Here is a 27523-nt window from a genome sequence, read left to right as displayed (position 1 = left end):
CAAAAGTCATCCTTCAAGGTTCCGTGGATGGAAGCTGATTTGTCAATGGCCCAGCCTCTTCTTAATATCCTGCTAAGAACAGCTGCTGACAGGAAAGTCAAGGAACAGATGATGATGAATTCAATGACTTTACTGCACCTGCTCAATTAATTAAAGTTATTATTTTATCCCGTGTTCACTGGATCTATTGCATGTGCTCAACTGTGACTAAGGAAAGTACTACATTCAGATGGTTTTCATCACACATTAAAAAGTACAAGTACATTGGAAAATAAAACAAAACAGCTATTTATTATCACCATTTAATTTTTTTTCCAACTTTTTTTTTAGACCTTGCCAGTTTTGCTTTGTGTTTTTTAACAGCTCTTTGATTCATCCAGTCAGGGTAGTGACCATGTTCATTTTGCTTGGTTTTATTATTATAGGAAACAACAGGCTTATCAACATCCATAGTAGTACCTAAAAATACAGTTAAATATTCAGTCAACAAAACTGAATTACTAAAGTACACATTAGTAGCATTTTATTAGATTTTTTTTTAAAGATGTTAATTCAATTATATTTGTATAATAATCTGTTCAATGTTATACAAAACTAGTTTTACACAATCTATTAATGAAGTTATAAAAACATGCAAATAAATTGTATTGCGAAAAATTTGGGAGACAGCCTAAGATGCTAATATAGTTGTGTTGTCTTTATATGAGAAACGAGTCCTTGTAATCACAACAAATTTCCGTAAGGATCAATAAAGCAGTCTTAGTCTTACATTGTTTTGCATTTTAGAGTCACAATAAGAAGAAAACAGTTTGTATGTTTATTTTTACTATGCTACACAATAAACTCAAAATATCTTTTTCAATTGTAATGACGAACAGTCTAAGTATGAAGAACAGTACTGGTATCTGGTAGGGTACTTAATTTTTTCTTTTACAAACTAGGCATTAGGGGTTAGGTGGTTATAAGTCTAGGTATTTTACAAATTAAATTTGCGAACCCAATTTCAAAGTATTGGCGGCACAAAAGGGTTAACTGTAGGTTCACTTGACACACGTGAACTCAGGCGATGGACAAGGGACAGTACTACTATTACAAGCAAATATGAACAATGTTATGGTCATGTGATCGAAAGTCTGTGTGGACCAGAGACACAGTGTGTAAGAAAGCAGAGTTCAAGAGAGGACACAGAGGAGACCCGAGACTGTCAGTCTGGCTATGAAGTCGGTCCTGTTTGGGTCCTCAAGTGTTAGACACGAGTCCAGAAAGAGATAGAGACAGTAGAGTTTTGTACGGTGATGTACTGAGTAACATTTTAGTTGTTGTGTTTGTTGCCAATTGTCTAGTGCAGTGATGCCCAAAGTACGGCCCGCGGGCCAGAACCGGCCCGCGTCGTGGTTGCATCCGGCCCGCCGAAAAGTCGGCACATAAAGTAATAAATTCTCTCCCCTTCAAAAAAAAGTTTAAAATATATCTTTACCTTTGTTAGGGCCCTCACTTGTTTCTCTGATGGATTGGTACCATGACCTTTAACGAGTATGAGTTTGTGCAATGGAACTCTGAATGTAGAATCTACCCGGATAAGTGAATGGATCTTTTTTGTGGAACATGATAATAAGCCAACATAGTTTGTTTTGTAAAGAAAGTCTGGATGTTTAAAAAAAACAACATATACAGTGGCATTATAAAACAAATATTAAGGCCTTCTTGGTTTGAGCCTTCTTGGTTTGAGCTGCGTATAAAAGATTGGTTAAACTACGCCTAGAGATTTGACCAAAAAGAGACAAGAAAATAGTTGGTGGTAAAAGTAGCTACAATGCTGCTCTCATTTAAAGTAGAAATGAAGCAACATTTTTTAGACGCGTAAAAAATGATAGACTTTAACTATCCCATTAATTAATGTAAGAACTAGATCCAATAGTTTCAAATGGTTTCAAGTGAATTTTGATTTCATATTTTACCATTATGTTGATGTGGCCCGCAACACGCGTGTCGAAAGTTAAAATGGCCCGCAGGTCAAATTAGGTTGAGCATCACTGGTCTAGTGTTATCTACTTATCCATTCATTAAAATACCAGATTATTGTGGAGCTCTTGTTGTCAGGTTATTGATGTGTTTAACAGTGTTTACAGAAGGCCTGATTAGGAGAGATCGTAACAGTATGCTGAAGAATCATGTTTAAGTGAAGCAATAACAGAAAAAAACATTTTTATTCTCCAAGTAGAAATTATGAAAAGATTGAATATATGCTTAGCACACAATATAACTTAATTTCAATAATAGATTCAAAAGTAGACTTAATATGTACGGCAGCTTAAAATTTATTGACAGACTCCACTTATTGTCTTCTCTTGTAAAATAAGCTTATCCAATAGTCAAGAAAGATACACAACCTTCTATTGGAAAGATCCCTGCTTATTTTTTTTTAGTACCATTAGAAAATTTTCTCATAATGTTAACATGGTCTTTATTGTAGACCAAAGATGCATCATTCTTTGTACAGCAATTGAAACAGACTGAGTAACCAGCGTGACAGTTTACTCACTTAAACTAAGCCATGCAGCTTTTATGCTTGTGACCCTCCCCACCACATATAGCCTATACAATAATACTTCTGCTTCATATCCCTAGTACTTAAAGCACCTCATTGGATTAGGGATGTAGAGCCTCATGCCTTAACATACTCTGGTGGTGTCCTAGTTTCAAAATGTGAAAATAATGACGGTTTTGACCTTGTCACCATCCCTAAGCAAGGTAATGAGTCAGGCATGGAAGACTCCTTCAATTCCCTCCACTACCCTTCTCTGAACGTTCCAGAAGGTCTCTTGCACTGTTTACATCCCTGCTGGTACTCAGATTCTTGTGGGGCATGATTTCCACTTCGGGATTGTACAAGGTTTTTGCATCGCACGAGTCCATCAGCATGCAGCTTTCTATCCACCCTCAACAAGTAGTTTGGCTGATCTGTGCATCTCTCCGACTGTAGTTTCTGGAATCCTATGTAACACAAAAAGGTTTAACCTTTACACTCAGATCCTTTACCATTTTGTGCATTCAGGACAAATATTTTGGAGGGGGGGGGGGTAATGGATCTATAGAAAATATTTTATATATTCAGTTCCTCTGATCACCACCAGCTAATGAATCCAACAATGGGATAAGCCTCTCAGAAGCTCACCCGGGCTACACAGGTGCTATACTCTGACTGGCAGCTGTTGCATTTCATGAGTCCTGTACAGCATACCCTCTAGCCATGACCCTTCAGCATAGGTTGACGAGCCATGCTGGTACCAAGTGTATGCAGCCAGTTTGGCCTGGGCCATCATCTCATCTCATCATCTTTCCTTGAGTTCCACTCATGGAACTCCTTTGAGTTCCTCATGGAACATAGGGCCTCAGTAAAAACACGCCACTATCCACTGTCTCTTGCTAGTTTTTTTTTTATGGCTTTCCAGCTCTTTCCTGTCCTCTCGGCTTCATCTAGTCACCATGTTCTTTTTGGTCTTCCTCTACATCATGTTCCCTGGGGGGTCCACTCTAGGCCAAACTAGCTCTCTTGTTGGTATCTTTCTAAGGGTGTGACCAATCCATCTCTACTTTCACTCTAAGATCTGCACCTCTATATTTTTCTACACACTCATCTCCCAGTGTATTTTAAAGATATTTCTCGGACATCTAGGCCTCATGCAGTAACCAATTGCCAGATAGGCACCCACTCAAATCAAATACCAGGATCTCTTTATCCCTCCTTAACTATTGCAGTCCATGGCAAACGTACTGGTCTCTCGACAGAGGGAGTTTTTTTAAGAAAAGGAGAAAGATTGAAGAGAAAGGTGAGAAGAATAAAGTAGAGAGGAGTTTCCACGACTCCCCTTCAAAACTTTTAATATAAAAGATGAGGGGGGGCATAGGTCAGGAGTACTATTTTTCTCTACCTATCTCCATGTCACCTGACATTTATGAAATGGGGGAGGAGTCTCATTTATTTGCCTTTCACTGTGTTCTCTTGTAACACTCCAGGGCTATAAGCACTGCTCTCTCTCTCTCTCTCTCTCCTCAAGCTGAGAGGAGTCACATTCTACATTATCTCTTTAGCGCATGTTGGGCTCATCCTTTAAGTGCCAAAAAACAACTAAACAATGTACTAAATGAAACTGGCACTAAAACTGGCATTGCCAAAACATCACATACCCACACTATGTCTCCAGGCATAAGCAATCATAATGTCAATAAGAAGATTAGGGAGTTCTTGACCTAAAGAAAGTGTTTTTTATTCAAACTCTTATAATTATAAATGTTTTAAAATTATTTTTCTAATGACATTACATAAAACTTGCCTTCATGTTTATTACTGTCTTGTTCAACTTTTAAGTCTTTAACAGTTCTTGCTATAAAATAAGAAATAACTTAAAATAAAATAATTATTGGCTTCTAAAAAAAACAAAAACAAAACATCAGGTACTCAAATTTTTTCAAAACAATTATTTGTATACTCTAAAATCTAAAAAGCTAAGTAAAATAAGAAAACAAAATTTTTTTTGTATTAAACAAAGCTTATGTGTAGTTGTATAAATGAGTTTGGATCAATTATGTAATTAAATTTGTAATAGATCTAGACAAACAATAATAAATCTGTGCAATTACAAATATTTTCACTATTTCATCCTTTTAGCTTTCTCAATACGCTATGATCCTACGAATTGTCTTGACCCCTTGAATAGGGGTGAGGATAGAAAGATGAGGGTATCTGGGTGATTGCTTTTTAAATGCATTTATAAAAAAAAAAAACGACCTGAATTTGAAAGAGGGCTAAAGCCTCCTCCAGCCAGTACACTAACCACTGTGCCAGGGAAGTGCTTATAAAAATTGTATCTATTGTTAGTTTTTAACTTTTTCAACTTATAAAACCTTATCAGTCAAGTACAATTTCTTTCCCTTGTCACACACATTTTGGCTTCTTAATTGTAAAATGATCTATAAGCCCTTAAGGATAAAACACTTCTGCCCAGAGTAATTGATATTTCATGTTTAGAACTTGAATACCAGTTTTAACTGAAAATTTTGTTGCAAGGAAAAAGTGTGCATTGTTGTGCTTTTTTTTCTTAAAAGTTTCCTTCAGCAAAAATCCTCTATTAAACTCATTTAAGGACTTTAAACTTCATTAGTACGGTACTCTAAACTTCAACTTAAAGGAATATTGCTTTTTATAATGCTACAAAATGACTATTTTTTCATGAATTTCAGAGGTTAGAATGTAAACCTATCAAAACCATTTCTTAGTGAGCACTTAGGAGTTAGGGCAAATATTATAATACTATTATTATTACTATAGATCTTGTTACATTTTTAAAGGATCAATAATTAGTATTACTTGTCTATCTTTGATTAATCTTCTCTCTCCTCCATTTCTGGTAGCTGGTCGAATTTCAATAATAATAATGTCTAGTTTTACTGCTTTGTCAGCATCTAAATTTTGTTGCTTTTCAACTAATTCATAAAAGACGTGAAATGTAAATAAATAAGAAATCATATTTTTAAAAAAACTTACTTGTCACTAACTCATCGAGAACTGAAGAATGAGAAACTACTTTTTTTAATTTTTCAAGATCTTTTTTTGCATAAAACTGCCTTTTCACATTTCTCATTTTCCTTCTATGTTTGCTTCGAATGCTTTTTGCCATGGTATCTGAAGTAAAATGAACACATTTTTTTTTTCACCCTTCAATCATGATAAGGCAAGCAATTTATACAGAATATAACAGAGAAAACATTTCTTTAGACCATCACTTTCAGACCAAGGGAAAAAAAATTCACCAAAGTCCTCAATCAAATGCTCCTTTCCTGTTCCTCGCCCATTTTGTTTTTGGCATATACATGAATTTGTTTTCATTAATTAATATATTATAACCAACCTATGTTCTGGATCTATTCTTCCTAGTCAAGTCTAATGACATACTGATCTATCTAGAATCCAGTTTAAACAAGCAACACCATGTTTCACCTAATCACCTCACGGACGAACTTATAGATCTAGATTCAGCCACTACCATCTCTTCAAACTCTCATGCTCATATAGGCACTCAGATGCATCCTTCCACTCACTGAAGCATTCTCCACTCAGATAAATTTTTTGAGTGGACATTAATTAATTTGCATGCATTGCAATATATTATATAGTAAATATATATATTAATATAAGTTTGCCCGTAGTTGGAGAAAAACAAAGCCAGAATCTTGATTTTGATTGCTAGATCTATAAATCTAGTCTATATTTAATATTATAATATACTAGATTGACTATCTTATCTTATATAATACAGACGTTACTTCAAAACTTAAATTCAGCCAAGTCACTGGTTTTCCTGGCTAGCTCAGGCAACCCATCCCATGCTCTAATAGCACTAGGGAAGAAGGAGTGTTTGTACAAATTTGTCCTAGCATATGGGACAAGGAATGTGCCTTTATCTTTGTGTCTTTCAGAGTATTTTATTAAATTTTGTTTTTGTATTTGAAGATTATGATTCAGTGTTTTATGTATGATTGCTACTTTACTTTTGAGCCTTCTGTCCTGAAGGCTTTCTAAATTTAGTGATTTTACTAAAGGTGTTACTCTAGTCAAATGTGAATATTCATTTGTTATGAATCTCACTGCTCTATTTTGTGTCTGTTCCAGTTTTTTAATGTTTTCTTGAGTTGAGGGGTCCCAAACGGAGGATGCATATTCTATTATTGGCCTAACCAAGGTTAAATAACATTTTAGTTTTATGTTCTTATTTGATTTATAGAAATTTCTTTTAATAAATCCTAATGCTTTGTTTGATTTTTTTGTAGTTTCATCAATATGTGGATTCCATGACAGTTTTTCATTTATTATAACACCTAGGTATTTTGCGTTTTTAGTCTGTGTTACTGGTTTGCCATGAATAAGATAAGTGGAATTAATTTGTTTTAGTTTTTTTGTTACTCTTAACAACTGACATTTTTCTGGGTGGAAAGACATGCTCCAATTTGATTCACATTTCTGTAATTCATCTAATTCTCTTTGTAAAATATCTGTGTCTTGTGTTGTTTTTATTGTTCTATATATTATGCAATCGTCTGCAAATAATCTGACTTTTGTTCCTGAAGTAATGCAATTTGGTAAATCATTTATGTAAATTAAAAATAGTAGTGGACCCAAGACTGTTCCTTGAGGTACACCTGAGTTTACAGTTATCGGTGTTGATTTAGAGCCATTTATTATTACAGTTTGTTCTCTCCCTATCAGAAAATCTTTAATCCACTGATGCAGTGGACCATTAATGCCGAAATATTTTAATTTTTTAAGCAATCTATGGTGGTGAACTTTGTCAAAAGCCTTAGAAAAATCTAGTAAGATAGCATCTATTTGTTCACTATTATCTAAACCTTTTGAAAAATCATCAATTAGTCCTATTAGTTGTGTTTCACATGATCTATATTTCCTAAAGCCATGTTGGTATGGTGTGAGGACATTATGTTTGTCTAAGTGGTTTATGATGTTGCTACATATTATGTGTTCTAGGATTTTACATGTGATGCTGGTAAGTGATACTGGTCTGTAGTTTCCTGGGTCAGATTTTTCTCCTTTTTTAAATAGGGGGGTGACATTAGCTTCTTTCCAGTCCTTTGGTACTCTGCCCTGGTTAAGTGAAGCCTGAAAGAGTATTTTGAACACTGGGGCTAGCTCATTGCTTAGTTCTTTGAGTAATCTAGCTGGAATACCATCAGGTCCAGAAGCTTTATTTGGTTTGGTGTTGGCTAATAGTTTTTGAATTCCATTTTCTTGTACTACTATATCTTCTATGTTGTTTACTTGGTTCAAATTCAGTAATATGTCTTTGTCTCCTGGGGCTGAGAATGCTGATGCAAAGTATTTGTTTAGGATGTTTGCTTTAGTTTCATTATCATTATGTATTATGTTATGTTCATCTTTTAATGGCACTATGCCTGTTGTTTCCATTTTCTTAGACTTAATGTATGACCATAGGTTTTTGTTGTTATCTTTAGATATTACATTGTTTATGTATTCGCTCTGCAGCTGTCTGCTTACTTTTTGGGTTAAGTGTTTAATTTTTATATACTTTTTGTAAACTCTTTCTGCATTAGTTTCTTTAAATTTTTTATATAGGTTTTCCTTCTGTTTACAAAGCTTCTTTAGTCTATTATTAAACCAGCATTTATTTATTTTGTTTGATGTGTATTTAGTTGGTATATGATTTTCTATAATGCTAGTCGAGATTTAGATAGTAGATCATTCAATTCTAGTGGATATAACTACTATTTACTATCTTTCTATATACTATATCTATCTATATATATGTGTTTAAGTTTACTGTAATCTATATTATATATAATTCTCTTCGGCGCTCAAGAGTTTTGACGAGAAAAAGAAGGAAAGATCACTCTCTTATTTCTGCAGATAGTCACCCCACGAAAACAAGAAGGGAGAGGAGAACAAGTATTCACTGGTCACTACTAATGGCTGCCTGGTCGTGCGGTTTGCACACTGGACTGTCATTTGGATTTATCAAACCCTGCCCACTCCCATCCCCCTTTGTCCTTCAACTCACATAGGTTGCAGTGGCCTAAGGCCGGCCCTGCAAAATAGCGGCGTATGCTAGGCCGCCAGTCAGCTAGTACTTACAATATATGTCCCAACAAAGTCTATATTCTAGATCTATAAAGAATCTGTCTATAATCTATTTAGTAAAGTTAGTCTATAAATATAGATCTGTGGATCTGTCTATAGATACTATTTAATACTAGAGAGAATCTTACTAGATTGAATAGATTTAGATCTTGTAGTAGTAATCTAAAATATTCTAAAATATCTAGATTTAGTTGATAGATGATTAGTAGAGACCTTTTCTAGTAGCTATGTAATTATCTCTAATAGTCTGGTTATAACTAGGTGTTGGTTCACTAAAAAGTACGTTTTTCATAAGATTGTTATTTAAATGTGACAATTTACATTACATTGCATTAAGAAATGGCTAAAAATTTTGATATTTTGAGCTCATAAGGTGCTAAGGAAATATTGAAATTGTAAAAAATGTGTGAAATTACTACACAAAATGGAGGCTTTTGATGTAACACGGAACACCATGGTTTGATTGAATTAATATCATTCTAAAACCAAGAGGCATAAAACTTCCATCTTTGTTGGGATATGTTAACAAGATCCTCATATTTCAATGTCATTATTTAGTTTTTCTTAAGGTTATCAAAATATTGATTAAACATGGCCACAAAAATGTGTTTGAGGCGCATCGCGATGTGTCCCACTTTATACGGAATTACAATCCTCTATGAATTGTAAACAAGAAATAAATAATATGCTCAACATTGCATTTCTGTTACAACAAACATGCATAACGAGCTTAAAATAGGTCGAGGTGTCCCAAAATGAAGCGCCTCTGCTGCATGTGTTAAGAATGGGATTATTTTTCCAACGACACTACTTTTTATGAATGAGAGTTCTTTTGAGCATCACAGGTATTGTGTAGAACAAAAGAGTGCCGTTTCCGCTGGAAATACTAGCGTAGTAATTAACAGGAGTACTTAAATAATAGCATGTCCCACAATTAACTCTTAACAGACTGCAGGTTTTTCTAGAAATTTGTCAGCGACTGGGGGTCTGTTACTTGGCAGGGCATAACTTTGTTAAATTACAGTTTTATATTGAGTGTTATACATCAATTTGTTTGAAATTGAAAGCTCTTTCAATTTATCTATGTTTGAAATCATTTTAAAATATATTTTTTCTTTTTAAAGAAATAATTATGTCATAAATTTTTTTTCGATAATTAATTTTTTTTTAAAATTCACATTCACAAAGAAGACAAAAAATAAATAAATAAATATATGATAATGATATTTACATTTTATTAAAATACATTCAATTCTGTATACAACTGACAAAAATGAAGTTAATTCATTGACAAATAAATTTTTTACAAATTTTTGAAAACAATAATCATTTTCTAGAAAAATGATGACATCGACATGATTTTTTACTAGTTAGAAAATTATTATTTTTTATTTACTTAAACATCAAAATTATATTATAAACTATCCAAAAATAGAGTAAAACTTGTTAGTTACACATCTTATTATATAGTACAGTGAGAAATAGAACAAAAAAACAGGATTTTATAGTAATTTGTGGTACTGAGACAAACAGTTTCTTTCTTTTTGAAAACATAAAAACACATCACACACCTTGCATTTAACACTAGTTCTTCTAACTATTTTTTCATTACTGTAACATAATTTACAGTTCCCTCTCTTATCCATAAACTGTGGATCCATTGCATGCTTAAAATGAACAGAGGGCTTAGACGCGATTGGTACAGGATCATCAATACCTATATCTCCTAACTCTCTAATTAATTCTTCAGTAAAATTAAGTTGGCCATATCTTGTGGGTCTATTCAGCTCAGGTACATCTTTATTTTTATCCCTCCAGTCTTGAAAAAGAATATAGGAATTAACCCTAGCTATATCTAACATATGAAAAAAAATAGTCTTCCAATATTTATTTGTTTTACGAAGTACATTATATTTATTAATTAGCTGGTCACTTTTGTCAACACCTCCCATGTATTTATTATAGTCATGTACAATAGTTGGTTGATTCACAGTCAAATTTTCAAACTGTCCATTCGTTTTAGTCCGTCGTTTAGCTGTTACACTGTCATTGGCATCATGAATAGTCGACATTAATGATATGGTCTTATTGTCTCTCCACTAAACTGTCAATAACTGTCCATCCCTGATCCATCTCATGTCTCCCCTTTTAGATTTTTTTTCAAAATTTTTAACATCTTTTATAGCATTAGGAAAACCTTTTCTGGTCCTAAGAACAGTTCCACATGCTCCAATCCCTATAAACCAAAGATCTTTTAATAATTGGACACTAGTATAAAAGTTATCAAAAAAAAGCCTATACCCTTGCCTAGATATAGATTTAGTTAACTTCATCACCACCCCATAAGCTAATCCAAAAGGGCCATTATCCTGTTGCTTTCCTAAATATATATCAAAATCATAGGTATACCCACTTAAAGAATCAGCAAGGATCCACAGTTTCATGCCCCACTTTGTTGGCTTGTCTCGAATGTATTGTCGAAATGCATATTTACCTTTATTCCGAACCATTCTTTCATCAATAGAGACATTTTGATGAGGTTGGTAAAGCTTTATACATTTCATTCTAATGTATGTCGTTAACATTCTCACTTTACAGAGTTTATCATTGGGATCCTCTGTAAGTGGATTTGACACTTTAATAAAACACATTATTGCCTTGAATCTGTCACGTGACATAAAGGCTCTTGCCCAAAGTCCATTGTATAGAGATTTGGTTGACCAGAATCGCTCAATGTTGGGGACCTGAACAATGCCAGCATACATGATAAGTCCACAGAATCTGTAGAATTCGTCAGGGCTTAGTTCATACCAACTCTGGAACACACTTGGTTTCTGCAGTCCATGTTCAGTTGCATAGGTGTTGGTGTACTGACAGATTTGCAAAACAATATCCATTGTAAAATAAAGTTTAAAAAAGTCAATAGCTCTGAAAAATTGTTTAGCAGAGTCTCGTGTCCTAACTTGGTCAAGCTGTATACCAGGGACCCTTTCTGGAAGAAAGCTTGCTGGGGCCTCTGGCATAGTGTCCAGCACATCATAGCCATAGTTTCTGTTGATATACAAAAAAAAAAAAAAATGAGAAAAATTGACAAATGTACTTTGAAAATACAAAATTAAAAAACTTGAGGACTAGATTTCTAAATATAAAATTATTTACATTTGTATAATTATTAGATATCAACAGCTGACAAGCTACAAAGTGTAACAAAGGCTTGAATCAGCTGATCATGTAAACAAAGATGACTAGCATAGATGAGCTTATCAGAAGGCTTGATATTTTTCAAACTAAATATTTTTTTATGAAATAAAACAATGGGATTAACTAATAATTATTAAAAGAACAGAACAATTTCAATTACACATTGAAACGTTTTAGATATCTAGATCAGTAGATCTAGATCTAGACGATCGGTCTTGCTCTAGCCTAGGTCTAAAAATAATAATGGTTACTTACACGTTTGGCTGTGTCGCATTCAGAGTGCTGTTGGGAGGAATATTCTCTTCATCTGAATCATCTGAAGAGTCAATGAGTTCCCAGACTTCATCATCACTTGAATCTACATCAGTTTCAGGCTGATAATCCGAATCTGAGTCCATTTTCGGCTTAGTTTTAGCGAGCGTCAACAAGCGTGTGGCTTTCTAAAATCCAAAATGGCGTCGTGCCATCGTTCTCGTATTTACGTTTTTATAATGAACGAGAAATAATATATAAATAGAATTTGCAAATTTTTTTTGCACCAAACTATTTTATCTTCATTATATTTCATAGGGAAGCATATTTCATTTAAAAAAAATAATTTTTAAATAGTTTTATTTGTTGTCAAAAGTATGGTACACCAGAGTACCATTTCTTTGTTAGCCGTCTGCAGGGAGTTAACCATTGATGCGCCTGAAGCGTCGATACTATCAATTGCCGGCAATCTTGCACAAAAATCTCATTTAATCTGTTTTTTATGATCTTTTGTGAATCAACAACCCATCAGGTACGTAGATATTTCATTATTCTACTGAAATATAAGCTTATTACAAATACGTTTGATTGCAATATCCTAATCGAAGTGCTTTTTTATTACGAGGTTACTAAATTTAACCATTCAATCATGACGTCACGTGAAGCGTCTTGAATACAATTTAGTCTTAAATAGTAAAGTTAATCAATTTTAAAGCCTGTTACTAAACAAAAAGTTTATATTTTTAAAACAATTATGTTAATGTAATAGTAAACGTGTGTAGGGATTTTAAATAATTAATTTTTTTTTATTTTGAGAAGTAAATTGGATTAGGCGTTGAGGCGCTCCATGGGACCCCGTGTTGGTGTTTTCCATGCATAAATTATGGCGTCACATGTAGCGTCTAATACGAGTTCAGGATTTATTAAGTTTTCTGTATTCATGGAAAGTTTCAATTAAGATTAAATGATTTTAATATATTGTTATAACTCTGCCATGCGCACTGCCATCCAGGCTAGTGCTAGAAGGTGCGCACTGTGATAGACTAGACCTAAAAGGATGTCAACATTAGGAAGACACTAGAACGGAGAGAAGAACAGTACATCAGGGATTGTGAAGAGTCTGAATGTGTGGGAAACTAAGAGGCCAACTTTAGTGCTGCCTGAAGGTTGTAGTAGGGACCTGGAGCAAAGCGGGGAAGGCTGTCGTTGGTCCACATTCGGGTTAAGTAGCAAAGGACTATACTTAGTAATAAGACTTTGAGGAAGCTGAAGGATGTTATGTGTTTACCCTAGTGAATAAACACAACTATTTATTTCCTGTTAAACTGTGTTGAGTTGCATGCCTATTCGTTAAGTGCCTAGCTGAGAGTTGCAACAATTGGTGTCAGAAGTGGGATTATAGACAACTCAACAAGAGGAGGTAGGCTTTGATTACAATGACATATTTGAAGCTATTACATCAGCTCTCAATTAAAGAGATAAGACGAGCTTCGGGACCGAGGTTTAAAATCCCTAGGTAGCAGGGAAACGCTCACGGCTCATCTGCGGCAAGCCCTGATCAATGAAGAAGAAGATCCGGAGACCTACACAATTGAAATTGAACTTGGGATTGTTGAGTTCATTGGCAAGATCCAGGACTTTGTGGATGCATTTGATGAACAACTGAACATGATTGGGAACATGATGAGAAACATGAGCAGGAACATAATGTTGAACAAAGTTGATAAAAGTGTATTGCAAGTAGAAGGCCAAATAGACCAAAGTGATAAAATTGTGTCGCAAGCAAAAGGAGGAATAAACTCGTTAGGGAAGGAGCAGTTACCTGGTCAGGACTGTGGCTGCACAAACAGTGGTGATGGAGGCGCTGGGGATTGGAGCGCTGTCTGTGACTGTGTTGTGGGCAAGTCTGATGGGGATGACTTTCAGGGTGAGAAACGTCACAACGATTGCTGCAACGATCTCAATGGGATGTGCCAATTCGAAAGGAGAGAGACAAATGAAGAAACAAGAGAAGTCTGTTATGTGCCTGAAACTTTTGTTCCAGGTATACCTGCAACGAGCAGGACAGATCAAGACAACGTTGGGTCTGCGACCAAGCTGGCTGCTATGGACCTTAAAGGCCTCTGTTTATCTGTCAGTATCTTTGATGAGAACTCATACCATGAAAGCCTCAAGACCGTTTCTGATTCCTTGCCTTGGATGTCGGGTGATATTGCGAATACGGGCCCCAACAATGGCCGAGGCAGAAACAACGAATTGGACTTTGGCAGCGGCATAAGAGAGAACTCCTTACTTGGCAACTGCATCCAGGCGATTGACATGAACTGTATATGCGGCGTCCTGCGGGGACAGTGCCCATGCCAAGAAACCCAGCTACAAGACCTGAACTTGACAGAAATGTGTACTTCTGCACACATCAGTGAGAGTGACTTGAACGGTGGTGAATTAATCCCAACGAAACCTGATGTAGCGGTGGATGAACATTACAAGGATGCTTCATGGGCATACCTTACAGATGAAGCTGAGAAAGACTATGTGCTTGAAACCATGGCTAGCTGTGAGCCTACAGCTGTGTCACGACACGTCCATGGAAAAGGTCCGCTGACTCAGCGTCTTAGAACAACAACCCTGGAATCTACGGTGATTGCCACAACCTCCATTTGTGTTACGTGGCTGGCAACCCTAACCTCCAGTAACTCTCCCTGTGTCAGCCGGCTGGCATCAGTGACTATCATCATGAGATCGAAGCAGCGACCACAATATCGTCTCAAGCATAGACTGGCCAACTGGAAGAAGAGGAAGCGACGACCATGGAAAACCGTGCAGATGGCTTCAATGGCAACAGGCACCCTACCGTCTGTGGTTCCCACCAATCGACCTCCACCTAAACTGTCAACCCTCCACTGCACTGTTTCTTTTTGGGACGAAAAGCTCTAAGAAGGGGGCAATGTTATAACTCTGCCATGCGCGCCGCCATCCAGGCTAGTGCTAGAAGGTGCGCACTGTGATAGACTAGACCTAAAAGGATGTCAACAATAGAGAGGAGAACGATTTCCGCCGAAGTTGAGAGCCGAAGTGAAAAGACTGTGCCTAAGAAAGATGATGTTTTATGAACTTGTGATGTCGTGTAAATAAAGATATATGTGCCTCGTTGAGTTGGCTCAGTTAAGTTATTACAATATAATATGTAATAAACTATTTTCATAATTAATCATTTTAAATGAACATTTTTTTACATCTTTCATTTTATAATTTTTGTAATTTTACTTTTGAGGCATTTCAGTGGACAATACTCCGTTTGTTTACAAATGGTGTCCTAGTTTGCGTCTGTTAAGTCCAAAAAGATTTTAGTGATATTTTGTTAAAGATTTTACAGTGTCAGATAATATTAGCTACATCTAAAAGAAATAAAGCGGTACTGTTTAAGAAATATTAAATAATTAAAATTTACTTATTACAGTAAATAAGATTTAGATCTATTTGATTTTTCGTTTGAGGCGCATCTCGGACACTTGTCTTTAAAACTTTTAAGAACTAAACTATAGATCTAGACCTCTAGATTTACTCTAGGACTAGATCTAGATCTAATTATGTAATTCATTATCTAGATTTACTCTAGATCTAGACCTAGAGTAGAGTACAAGAGTCTTGGAAGGTGTTCAAACTTCAGAAACAAAATGGTAAGTACTAGTATTTATTTATTTTTAAATAGCACTTTACAATTATCTGAGAAAAAACATTATTCATTTTAAAATTACTTAATTGCATGGTTCATACAGCTTAAGTAAAATTAAATTCCAGACATTTTCCAGCCTTTCAAAAAAAATTTCCTGACTCAAAAAATTCATCAAATGGTACCAATTTTTAAAAGACAAATAATATATGATTAAATAAAAAACATTTTCTTTACTTACATAAAGAGATTAATATATACATATATTATATACAGATGATGAGAAACTCAACAGTCTAAAAGCTCCTGGAGCTTTGACTGTATTGTTCTTTCTAGAACAACCAGTTCAGCTAACTTGACTTTAGCCTCGTGGCGCATGTCATTAGACTTTGACAAAAGCTTGAAATTTTGTTTTGCTTCTGCCTCATCTGCATATTTGTCAGCCAATGACCTTAAAAATTTTTCTTCTTCCATGAGCTTTTCCCGTTTTGCTTTTAAGTCTGACAGCTCATCATCATGTCTTTTCCTTTTCAAATTTTTGGCCATCTCAGCTTTTTTTTAGTCTTCTCTTTTCACAAATATTGATGATAGTTCTGACGTCCAGAGGCAGCAGCTGTCAGTAAAGGTTTGGTAATGGCTACATCTAAAACACCACCATTTACTTTCAAAAAGTCACATATTCTTCTCTGTGCAACTAAAGTTTCCTTATGCATATTTTCAATCATGACTTCTTTGTTATACGAAAACCCTCTTTCAACTGTCGCCTGGCCATGAGATAGCAAAAGTAAGGGTCTCAAAATATCCCAGAGAGCTGCATCAAGTGGTTTAAAATTGTTGTATAAAAAATCATCTAAACGCTCTGTTGCTGGATGAAACAATTCAAACTTTGGTTTCACATTGTTTTCTTCCAAAGCTTCCAGGCATTTGATGAATTTGTTGTAAATCTGGTCACAGTCATTTAAAGAAATCCTTCCAGAATCTGCCAGAATTGTTAACAAATCCCTAAATCAGGAAGCTGCTAGTTGGGGAGATGATGCAATCAATGATGGATTCAGACAGGACAGTTTCTGTACCAAACGAATCATAACTGGTGATTTGTCTAGTAATTTAGCCACTAGACTTGAAATAAATTGCCTGCACTCATTTTTTAGAGTCATTATTTGCAGATCTGTTGCCTTAATCTTCTGCAACACCTTAGACGAAGCAATTCCTATTTCAATTTTTGAATAGGCCAAAAAGATGTCCTTACTTTTAAGATCAAGAGCAATAAGATCATGTGGACTTTTTAATTTGCTCAGTGTTTCAGCCTGAAGTATCCTTCTTAGCAAAGATTTAATTGTGGTGAACAAATCTTCAGCAATGAATGGCATCATAGGTGAATCCGTCTGATATTTAGTCAGAAAAGGCTGGAGTTCTTGTGCAATGGACAAAAAAATTTGAGCCTTGGCTTCTAGCAGAGCATCAGCAGCAAAGTCCACAAGATTTTTGAATGACTTACATGTGGGTTCTTTAGATTTATCACCCTTTATTTACACTTTCACTGCTGGCCATATTTGTAGAGCTCTCTGAATAGTAGGAACATTCTCCAGCCATCTGTGTCCACAAAATCTCAAAGCAAATGTACTTGTCCCTGTAAGATTAATAAAATCTTCCCGTCTAGCTGGACTGTCTTTAAACAACCAGTGTAATGCTGACAGCCAGGATCCAATATCCCAGGATGTGGCAGAATGGCCTGCTTTAAATGAGTTGTGAACAATGTGAAGTCCACAAGATCCCACATTCAAAAGTTTTACAGAAGACTCTTGCATACGCTCTGCCTGAAAGATGTCAAAAACTTTCCAGTTGACGTTTGGACCATCCATGGAAAGCTGTAGCAGTCCACCTCTATTAAAGAATCTGCTAGATTCTCTTAATTTATCTAGGAGGTCATCAGCCCTTGAATGGCCTAGAAAATATGACAAGTGGTATCTTGTTGTTATACTACTGCCATTCCAATAACGCACATGAATATCTAGCTGCCTTGATTGTAGTGGGCCATTTAGTGTCTCATCAAACAAAAGCACAATCTTTTTCAGAGATGACAGCCTTTCATTGTAATTCAGCCAAGTATGGGGATATGCCAAACGTTGACATATATGCTGCCTTCCTTTCTGAGCAGGAAAAAACAGAAACTATTGCTGAGTCAGGAAACATTTTTTTGTACAGATCCGAACTACTGTTGCTACTATTAAAAGAATGGTGCTTTTCCACCAAGTTCAAAGAGTGAAGCACTTAAACAGTCAAAACACTATCTCCAGTGGCAAGGAGTGGTTTTTTAGAAGATGAAGTTGTGGGTGAGTTGGCTAAAGAAGATGGTTCAGTAGATGCATGCGAGGATGTTGCTTTTCTGAAACGATGAAAAAAAAAAAGTAAATACAAGCTAAATTTTTAAAAAGTAAATTTGTACACATCTTGGTTATATTATTGAATTTAGAAACTACCAGATCTATTCAAGTTCCAAAATTTAGATGAATAAATAATAAGAATCACTATACTAGATCTAGAGTCCCCCTTTTTTTTTCATAATCTCACTACAATCACAATGTGACTACTGTCATAGAATAATACTCTTTTAAGTTTACTAAACTACATTCTAGATCAGAAGATCTAATATATCTACTAGATCTAGGATAGATCTATAGCTTTTCTAGAGATCTATTTGAGTTCTTAGAATGTCTTAGATGAAATGACTAGGTCTAGATCAAGAATAAAATAAATCTATAATAAATTTTAATGTAAGATTTAGACTTGACCTAGATTTTTTAGATTGAGACTTTTAATTAATTCAAGTCTAATAAGTAATATACATCTAGATCTACAACTTAAACTAGGTTACATGTAGATCTATATGTTACAATATGTAACATTAGTACATAGATCTAGAATCTACTAACAGATTCTAATTCAATTGTAAATAAATATATAGATCTAGATTATCTAGATCTAATATATAGCTCTAGTTGATAAAAAATACTCACCTGAATGTAGTAAAATAGTCAACCATCACAGGTATCTTTCCTTCTTCAACCCTCTGAATGTGATCAACTTCTCGTTTGTGGTTTAGACCTTTTGCATGGCTTTTTAAAACATGTTCACCCATATTAGAAACATCAAAGGTTTTTTTTACAAATATGGCAGACAGCATTGTGAATATTTTTAGGATCACTTTGTAACCATAGTTTATATTCTATTTTTTCAAGCCACTGATTCGAAAAATAACATTTTCCCATTTTCACACAAGTCACAGAAAAAACAAAATAGGCTGTGTCTAAGAGTTACGATGTTATCAACTGACAAGACAATGCAGGAATCATCAATGATAGGGATTCAAATAAACGGATGTTTTAGTAGATCTAGTCATGCGCAGAACGCGCCTTTCCGCCGGATGCATTACTACATTTAAATATAGATTTCTAAGCTAGCCGCTATCATAAAACGAAATCGACTTTTTTTTTTTGCGAGAAATATTTTTTCTTTTTTTTTTCAATTCCAGACTTTTTCCAGACATTTTTGTTCAGTCGGAGTGAAAAGTACTGATTTTCCAGACTTTTTTCAGACTGAAATTCATTTTTTAAAATTCCAGACTTTCCAGACCCCGTACGAACCCTGTAATTGATTTCTAAATGAAATTGTTTCTTTTTCTTCAGTAGTGCAATCTCAGTCAAATCTTGAAGACTCTTTGGATGTCAGTCCCATATAAATATGCTCTAATTCAAAGGTAAAGAGCTTTTACATATAAGCATTTAAAAAATTTTCATTGAATCTTATGTTACCTGTATTGTATAAGTTGTTTTTTAATAATATACCCTGCTAAATAATTTTAGACTCATTTTAGAAATTAAGTATTTCAGCCCCATGTTGTTGTTTTTTCAGGCCCAAACAATTTCCTTCACTAATCAAAAGTACATTTTAAATAGCTTTGAGGTTGTCAAGTATGGGTAAATATTCTATTCAGGTATAATTTTTTGCACTGTGTACTTTTTACTTTCAATAAACAAGTTCAAAGTATGTTTTAGATTGAAGTATTAACTTTTCAACATTGCTGGTAATTTTTTCTAACAGGAGTTGTGATAGAAGTCCTCGATGATCAGCGCAGAAATAATTTTTTAAAAAGTCATAGAAATAAAAGAAATATAATATTTGTATATCCAGAAGTGCAGGACATACAGTTAGTGTATGCAGACATAATTGTTACTGAAGTGATGTTGATACCAAATGGCAATAGTTTGAGAGTGGAAGGTTTTGATTTCTGAATTTGTCAAATAAAATTTTTGTAGTTTTTATGCGTTTTCTTTTTTTTTTAAAAACCTTTTTCTGTGTGTTAGACTAACAAAAGATATAAAATATATATTTGTCAATAATTAAAAATAATAATGATCATTCACTTGTGCACAGATAAGACAAAAATGTAAACTTATAAACATTATTTTTAAAAATGTTGTCCCATGAAGCACCCGCGACATTTTGTGAAATTAAAGCAGCATTTTTACAAATGGGTACTTTTTGACTAGAATAGTGAACTGAATAATAAGTCTAATGGATCACTTTAGTGCAAAAATAAAATAATTTCTATATTCTCACAGAATATCTTTAAAAAAAAACTTTAACTTGTAGTGTCACAGGTCCCAATTTTTGAATTGAGCTCAAATCCACTTTTTCTATGCAAAAGCATAAATTTCAGTATCTAAAGACTAATAACAATAAAGACAGTTATATTATGCTAAAATACAATGAATTTATCAATTGGTCGTTGTTAAATTATCAAGTGGTGTCCCGGTGATGCACCTGTGACGCAAAAGGGGTACCCCTTGAATAGACACTGCTGTCAAAATCTACATCTTGCAATTCATTTTCTATTGATAAATTTTTATTCTTAAAGTGAACTGGTTGAAGAAGTGAATACAGTTGAAATGAAACCAAAAACTTCAACTTTAATTTTTAGCATAATGTGACACTTTTTGGCACCAGTACTGGAGAAACACTTATATACTAATATATCTTACGATGAGTATGACTATACTATAGCAACTTATAGTATTTATCTAGTGAGTCTAGTCTATAATTATAATCTAGATTTAGATCTAGACAATCAATCACAATCTACTAAATCTAGTTCTGCTTCTAGTCTAGTCAGTAGACTAGTCTGTTAAAGTGTTATGACTTAATTGACTTAAATCGACTTAAGACATTATGTAGTCATTGATTTGATTGATTATTAAATTATAATAGAATTAAATAGATCTATATTGTATAGTAGATTCTTATAACTGAACACCGACTTTCGGGAACCATGTCAATTTTTTATTTTATTTTTTCTATTTGGTGAAGGTTTAACTTACAAAAAAACTGAAAGCAGCATGTAGTGTCACAAACTATACAACAGGCAGTGGAGGGTGGGAGAGTCATGAAAAGAATTTATAAGCATCTATCGGGGGGAGGGGATAATAAAGGTGTCACAAAACGAATATCCAAATTATGAAAACAAGAAGAGGGTCCTTGGATAGGAATTAAAAGAAAGACAGAGAGAAAATACAAGTAGCCTAGTTGAAAATATCATGTTTATTAAATTAAAATAATTAATTTATATATCTCTCTCTCTTTTCTATATATATATTATATATATATATATTATTATATATAGATTTCTATATCTATATATATATATAAAGTATAAAAAGAGAGAGAGAGAGTATTTGAAGAAATAGACTACAAATACATATTGCAAAAGTGAATCTACTTCTTTTACTACAATCTAAATATTTTTTAAGTAACACAGATATAATATTATAATTTATTAGCAATTACATCTAGTGGTGTTCAACACCGGTGCCCACTGTTCAACTAAAGGTAGGTACTTCGATAAACTGACCTAGTTCCATTTTTTTTATCTCCCAAAAAATGGCTGAAAAGTGTGTCAGCACATTTTACCCCTTTTTTAGGGGTGGTCATTTCCATCAGAGTTTTAGCACATTGTATTTTATTTAAGGACTAACTATGATTACTTTTTGTAAACATAAGATATCAGAGATCATTTTTATTTGCTTTTGAAGCCAATCTGTTAAATTTTTCTTAACAAAACTTTTTTCCTATAAAAGTTACAACAATGCTGTTTGCTACAATAATTTATCACATTATGAAATGTGTATATTTCAAATTTCATTAAATTCTCTTAGCGCACTTTAAAGATATTTGATATTAAAATTAACAAAGACAAAGAAGGGCAAAAATTATTTTTTTTAATAAAATAAAAGTGTTTATGGTTACAACAATCTCACTAATTCTATTGAATTTAGCATGTTAATATATATCTGTGTGCTAAGTTTGAACTTTGTAGCTTGGCGCACTCTTTAGATATTAATTTTCAAAGTTGATGGTTAACATCTATTTTTAGTAACAACCAACACTGTGATTTACTGGAAATGGTCAATTTCTGTCTATCCAGAGCTATTTTTAGAAGCACACATAAGAATTTTTCATTTAGATTAACTTTTATAGTGTTTGAATGCTAGATTATGGAGAGGGAATGTGTCTTTATTATAATGACTTTGTAATCTGCAAATTTTAAAGTAAAAGTTTAATTACTTTAAAAAATAATATTAAATATTTTTTTTAAAAATTCATATTTTTAGCTCAGCGAACTAATACTTAGTTAATTTTTTCTTCTGTGTGTTGTTTTTTTCTATTAATATACATGTAAATTAATAGTTAATAAATGAGTATATTATATTTTTAAAATAATGAGCTATTATTGCACAAAAATTCAAGTAAAAAATCTTTTAATAACTTCTAAAAAAAATCGCAAGGTTTCTTGTTTATTTTATTGTCTGATGCAAGAAATTTTTCATTTACAATCTAATTTTTAAAGCATTTAAATTAAGGCATTTTAAAAAGATTAATTGCCAGTGCTCTACAAAAAGGTTAAAACTGTTTTTTTATGAAGTTTATGAAACTTATAGTCATTAAATTTTAGGAAATATTTTTCTGTGCAGTGCTATTTTCATTTAGAACTTATAAGAATTATCTATTCTATCTGATGCACATAAATAGCTATTTAAATACAGTATTATTATAATTAAACAAAATAAAACACAATACAGATCTCTGATTGGTTTTATTTGTAATTTTTGGGCTCATATGATGACAAAATCACATATATTTTTATTTTTTGTCGAACGCTTCTTTTATATTATATATATATTAATTCACTTTTTTCAAAGATTGTATTGCTTGGTCTTATTTTTTAAATTTATTTTAACAGAATACTGGTTAATGTAAAAGAGTGTGAAGTTTCAACCCCATATCTTTAAGACTTTTTATAATACAGTTAATTTAAGTTCAACTGTCATTTGTTTCGGTCACAGATTTTTTTTTGCTTTACAAAGGCTAAAGAAGGCTAATTTTTGGCCACTAAAAATTTAATAACTTCCCTCACAATTAACTCAACAATATACAATTGGTATCATTGGAAAGCATTTCTCAAGGTCTATCTAACTAAATAGGTTCCGACCATTGCATTGTGATCATTTTGAAATTTTTATCGAAGTACCTACTAAAGGAGAAAGCCCAAAAACTGCGTTCAAAATAGGAGCATGAAGTGACCCAATTTACTTTAAAATAAAATCTTGACTATGGGTGGTAATACAAAGGAACACAGTACACAGCCATTTTTATAGTCCTTTAGTTGCAGAATAAGAATCTGCTAAAATCTGCTTTCAGTTTTTTTGTAAGTTGAACCTTCACCAAATAAAAAATTGACCTAGTTGAAGTTCCCGAAAGTCGGTGTTTAGTCTCTACTACTAGTCTAGTTTAGTTATAGAATCTACCATAGTTCCCGAACACGGTGTGCCTAATATAAGAATCTACTGTCTTTAGATCTAAATTATAAGTCTAAATTCTAGATCATCTAGTCTAGATCTCTAGGGAAAAAAAATCTCACACTAGATCTAATCGACTAATGATTCACTAATCAATTACTAACAGTAACATTACAGTAACACACTAACACTGTAACTGTAACTGTAACACAATACTTACAAAGCGGCGAGCGTTACCGTTATAATGATAATAATGCGACGTTATTAGATCAATTACTTGAATTACCGATCTGGATTAGATTGAGATTTAAAAAAAAGAACGAATGTAGACCAGATCTAGAGTCTAGGGCCTAAATCTACTAGATTTAAATTTAGATGATTTCCTAATTATAATTAGATCTAGATCTAGTATCTAGGCTATCCAGAATCTGAGTAAGTAGATCTAGGTATAAGACGAGATTTATCAATCTATCTAGACTTTAGATCTCGATGGATTGTCTGGGTTTTTATTATTTTATTGGTGATTCTGAAGGACAGCATGGCTGGACTATTTTTGTTTAGTTTTTTACTATGTTTCCGAAGCGCGGGTTTTTCTCTTAGATTTTTATGTTTTTAAGAAAAATAAATCTACTAGATCTCGAAATTAAGTAGGAAAGGCCCATCAGCGAAGTGGCATTAGAACGTAGAGTCACTATTGCGGAACAGTTTGCAGCTACTTTTAGTTTTCAATTTTTTGCTCCGTAATTGTTAGACCTATGGAAAAACTAAAAGTATCTAGGCATTGCCCATCCATTTTCCGATAAAAATAGACGCTTTGTTTAGTTTTTCAACAGATATTTAAATTTTACATTCAATTCGACTAAGATATGGGTAGTCACAATTACGGAACAGGATTTTTAAAGAAGTCACAATTGCGGAACACGGTAAAAATGTCGGAACAAAGCCTACATCAAGCATATATTTTATTACTCTAATACTTGAACTCCTTATCCTTTACATTAATTTTATTTTATTAATGCTTAAGGCAACACATTGTCACTTTTAGATTCTCTACCTCTTCTTTAATTGTATTTGACGTCACACTACCCTGATTTTCCTTACGAGTTTTTTTTTCCAACTATCCTTTTATTCTTTTTTGTTATATTAATATCTATATTATAAAGTAGAATGTGAGGGGTATGTATGTATGTATGTATGTATGTATGTTACTTATAGACATCAAAACCGCTTGGCCAATCTTGATAAAACTAGGCAGGAATGTTCCTTGGGTACCAACTTAGACCGTAGTGTATGTATTGTAGCCCTAAAACAAACTTAAGACCCTCAAAAAAAATAAAGTTGTCCGACTCTATTACAGCTGTAGTATTTTATGGATCTAGGCCATGTCTACAATGTTGACATGAGAAAAGATAGAAAGGATTTAGACCTAGATCTAATTTTAAGAAATACACTTTGCGCAGATAGTTTTTTACTTTGACACATGAAAATACAAAAGAAGATCCATTGATTTCATTATATAATAAAAGTAACCTTCATCAAAAGCATTTTTTACATTAATTAGTTCCTTATATCTGTGATTACAGATTTCCTGACGAACATTCTTTCATTAGACAATTCCGTAATGAATCGCGTACTAAATATTAATTCGTTTAATTGTTTACTTTATAATCCCATCCCTAGATCTAAAACTCTAATTCAACTCTAAGATGATAAAACTTCTCTTCGAACAGATAGTTTTATACTTTAACACATAAACATATTAATTAAAGTCCATTCATTTCATATTTTGATCAAATAAACATTCAAATTTGGTTTTCTAAAGCTACATTCGTTTACGAAAGCTGCGAAGCCGAGTAGAGATAGGCCTAGATCTATATTCATTCATGAATCGCGTACTAAACATTATTTCGTTTAATTGTTCACTTTATAATCCCATTCATTTAACAAAGCTATCGCTCTTTTCGTTTTTAATAGATAAGAATGTATCGACTTCCTTCGGGTAAACCCATTTTCTCAAAACTAATTTTATTTTCGTAGCGAAACAGAAATAACGTGAAAGGATCATTAGCTACGTTTAACATACATCTAAATCCAATCCACTAGATTATCCAAAAGCATTTTTTACATAAATTAGTTCCTGATATCTACAGATTTCCTGGCGAACATTCTTTCATTAGACATTACCAAATGGTTACACATTAACACATCTCTCTTCTGAGGTCTGAGTCTATTCCTAGGCCTAGGTCTAAAACTCTTACTGAACTCTAAGATGATAAAACTTCTTTTCGCAAAGATAGTTTTATGCTTTAACACATAAACATACTAATTATTGTCCATTCGTTTGATATTTTAATCAAATTAACATTCAAATTTGTTTTTCTAAAGCATTTTTAATACATTCGTTCGCTGTTCGCTAAAGCTGCGTAGCCGTGTTAAGATAGGCCTATATTCATTCATGAAAAAAAGTTCACGCATGCGCAGCACAGAACTCTAGATTAGTGTAGATCTAGATCTACGTCTACCTCAAGATCTACTTTATACTTTATACACATGAACATACAAAATTTAGTCTATTCATCTCAAATTTTAATCAAATATATGTAGGCCTACAAGCAAATGTTTTAATTTGAAAAAAAAATGGATTTAAGCCTATTAGCTATTTTGATTTGATAGCTTCATTCACACTATTTTTACATTGACACATTCGCTTTACTTATTACATTATTATTTCGTTTTATTGTTTACAAAACACTCTCAGTGACTATATCAAAAGTAATGCGCAAATAAAGACCCGCGGGTCGCGGGTAACATATGTCTAGTTATCTATATTATAAAGTAGAATGTGAGGGGTATGTATGTATGTATGTATGTATGTATGTATGTATGTTACTTATAGACATCAAAACCGCTAGACCAATCTTGATAAAACTAGGCAGGAATGTTCCTTGGGTACCAACTTAGACCGTAGTGTATGTATTGTAGCCCTAAAACAAACTTAAGACCCTCAAAAAAAATAAAGTTGTCCGACTCTATTACAGCTATAGTATTTTATGGATCTAGGCCATGTCTACAATGTTGACATGAGAAAAGATAGAAAGGATTTAGACCTAGATCTAATTTTAAGAAATACACTTTGCGCAGATAGTTTTTTACTTTGACACATGAAAAGACAAAAGAAGATCCATTGATTTCATTATATAATAAAATTAACCTTCAATTTTGTGTTTCAAAAGCATTTTTTACATTAATTAGTTCCTTATATCTGTGATTACAGATTTCCTGACGAACATTCTTTCATTAGACAATTCAGTAATGAATCGCGTACTAAAAATTAATTCGTTTAATTGTTTACTTTATAATCCCATCCCTAGATCTAAAACTCTAATTCAACTCTAAGATGATAAAACTTCTCTTCGCACGGATAGTTTTATACTTTAACACATAAACATATTAATTAAAGTCCATTCATTTCATATTTTGATCAAATAAACATTCAAATTTGGTTTTCTAAAGCTACATTCGCTTACGACAGCTGCGAAGCCGAGTTGAGATAGGCCTAGATCTATATTCATTCATGAATCGCGTACTAAAAATTATTTCGTTTAATTGTTCACTTTATAATACCATCCCTAGATCTAAAACTCTAATCCAACTATTTTAACGTATAAATATATTAATTAAAGTCCATTCATTTCATATTTTGATCAAATAAACATTCAAATTTGGTTTTCTAAAGCTACATTCGTTTACGAAAGCTGTGAAGCCGAGGTGAGATAGGCCTAGATCTATATTCATTCATGAATCGCGTACTAAAAATTATTTCGTTTAATTGTTCACTTTATAATCCCATTCATTTAACAAAGCTATCGCTCTTTT

General features: G+C 33.3%; 3 protein-coding genes across 3 annotated transcripts; 1 reads left to right on the top strand and 2 right to left on the bottom strand.

Annotated features, from left to right (window-relative positions):
- Positions 1-288: 288 nt before the first annotated feature.
- Positions 289-24115, bottom strand: LOC106054053 (protein LLP-like). The gene is made up of 4 exons (XM_056025493.1): positions 23868-24115; positions 5546-5683; positions 4335-4385; positions 289-459 (listed from the first exon to the last, which is right to left on the bottom strand). The coding sequence occupies exons 2-4, from the start codon at positions 5676-5678 to the stop codon at positions 296-298; spliced, it is 348 nt and encodes a 115-aa protein (XP_055881468.1). The 5' UTR covers positions 5679-5683; positions 23868-24115; the 3' UTR covers positions 289-295.
- Positions 10095-12471, bottom strand: LOC129925662 (piggyBac transposable element-derived protein 4-like). Its single transcript, XM_056025491.1, has 2 exons — positions 12125-12471; positions 10095-11719 (listed from the first exon to the last, which is right to left on the bottom strand). Exons 1-2 carry the CDS (start codon positions 12265-12267, stop codon positions 10768-10770), a joined length of 1095 nt encoding a protein of 364 aa, XP_055881466.1. The 5' UTR covers positions 12268-12471; the 3' UTR covers positions 10095-10767.
- On the top strand, positions 12564-20114 carry LOC129925661 (uncharacterized). Its single transcript, XM_056025486.1, has 4 exons — positions 12564-15801; positions 19481-19551; positions 19707-19788; positions 19896-20114. The coding sequence occupies exon 1, from the start codon at positions 13790-13792 to the stop codon at positions 15056-15058; it is 1269 nt and encodes a 422-aa protein (XP_055881461.1). The 5' UTR covers positions 12564-13789; the 3' UTR covers positions 15059-15801; positions 19481-19551; positions 19707-19788; positions 19896-20114.
- Positions 24116-27523: the final 3408 nt, after the last annotated feature.

The sequence above is a fragment of the Biomphalaria glabrata genome, chromosome 4 (assembly GCF_947242115.1).
Source record: "Biomphalaria glabrata chromosome 4, xgBioGlab47.1, whole genome shotgun sequence".
In the NCBI taxonomy this organism is placed as follows: Eukaryota; Metazoa; Mollusca; class Gastropoda; family Planorbidae; genus Biomphalaria; species Biomphalaria glabrata.
Note: the sequence above shows the minus strand (reverse complement) of the source record. Positions and strands in the feature narration are given on the sequence as shown.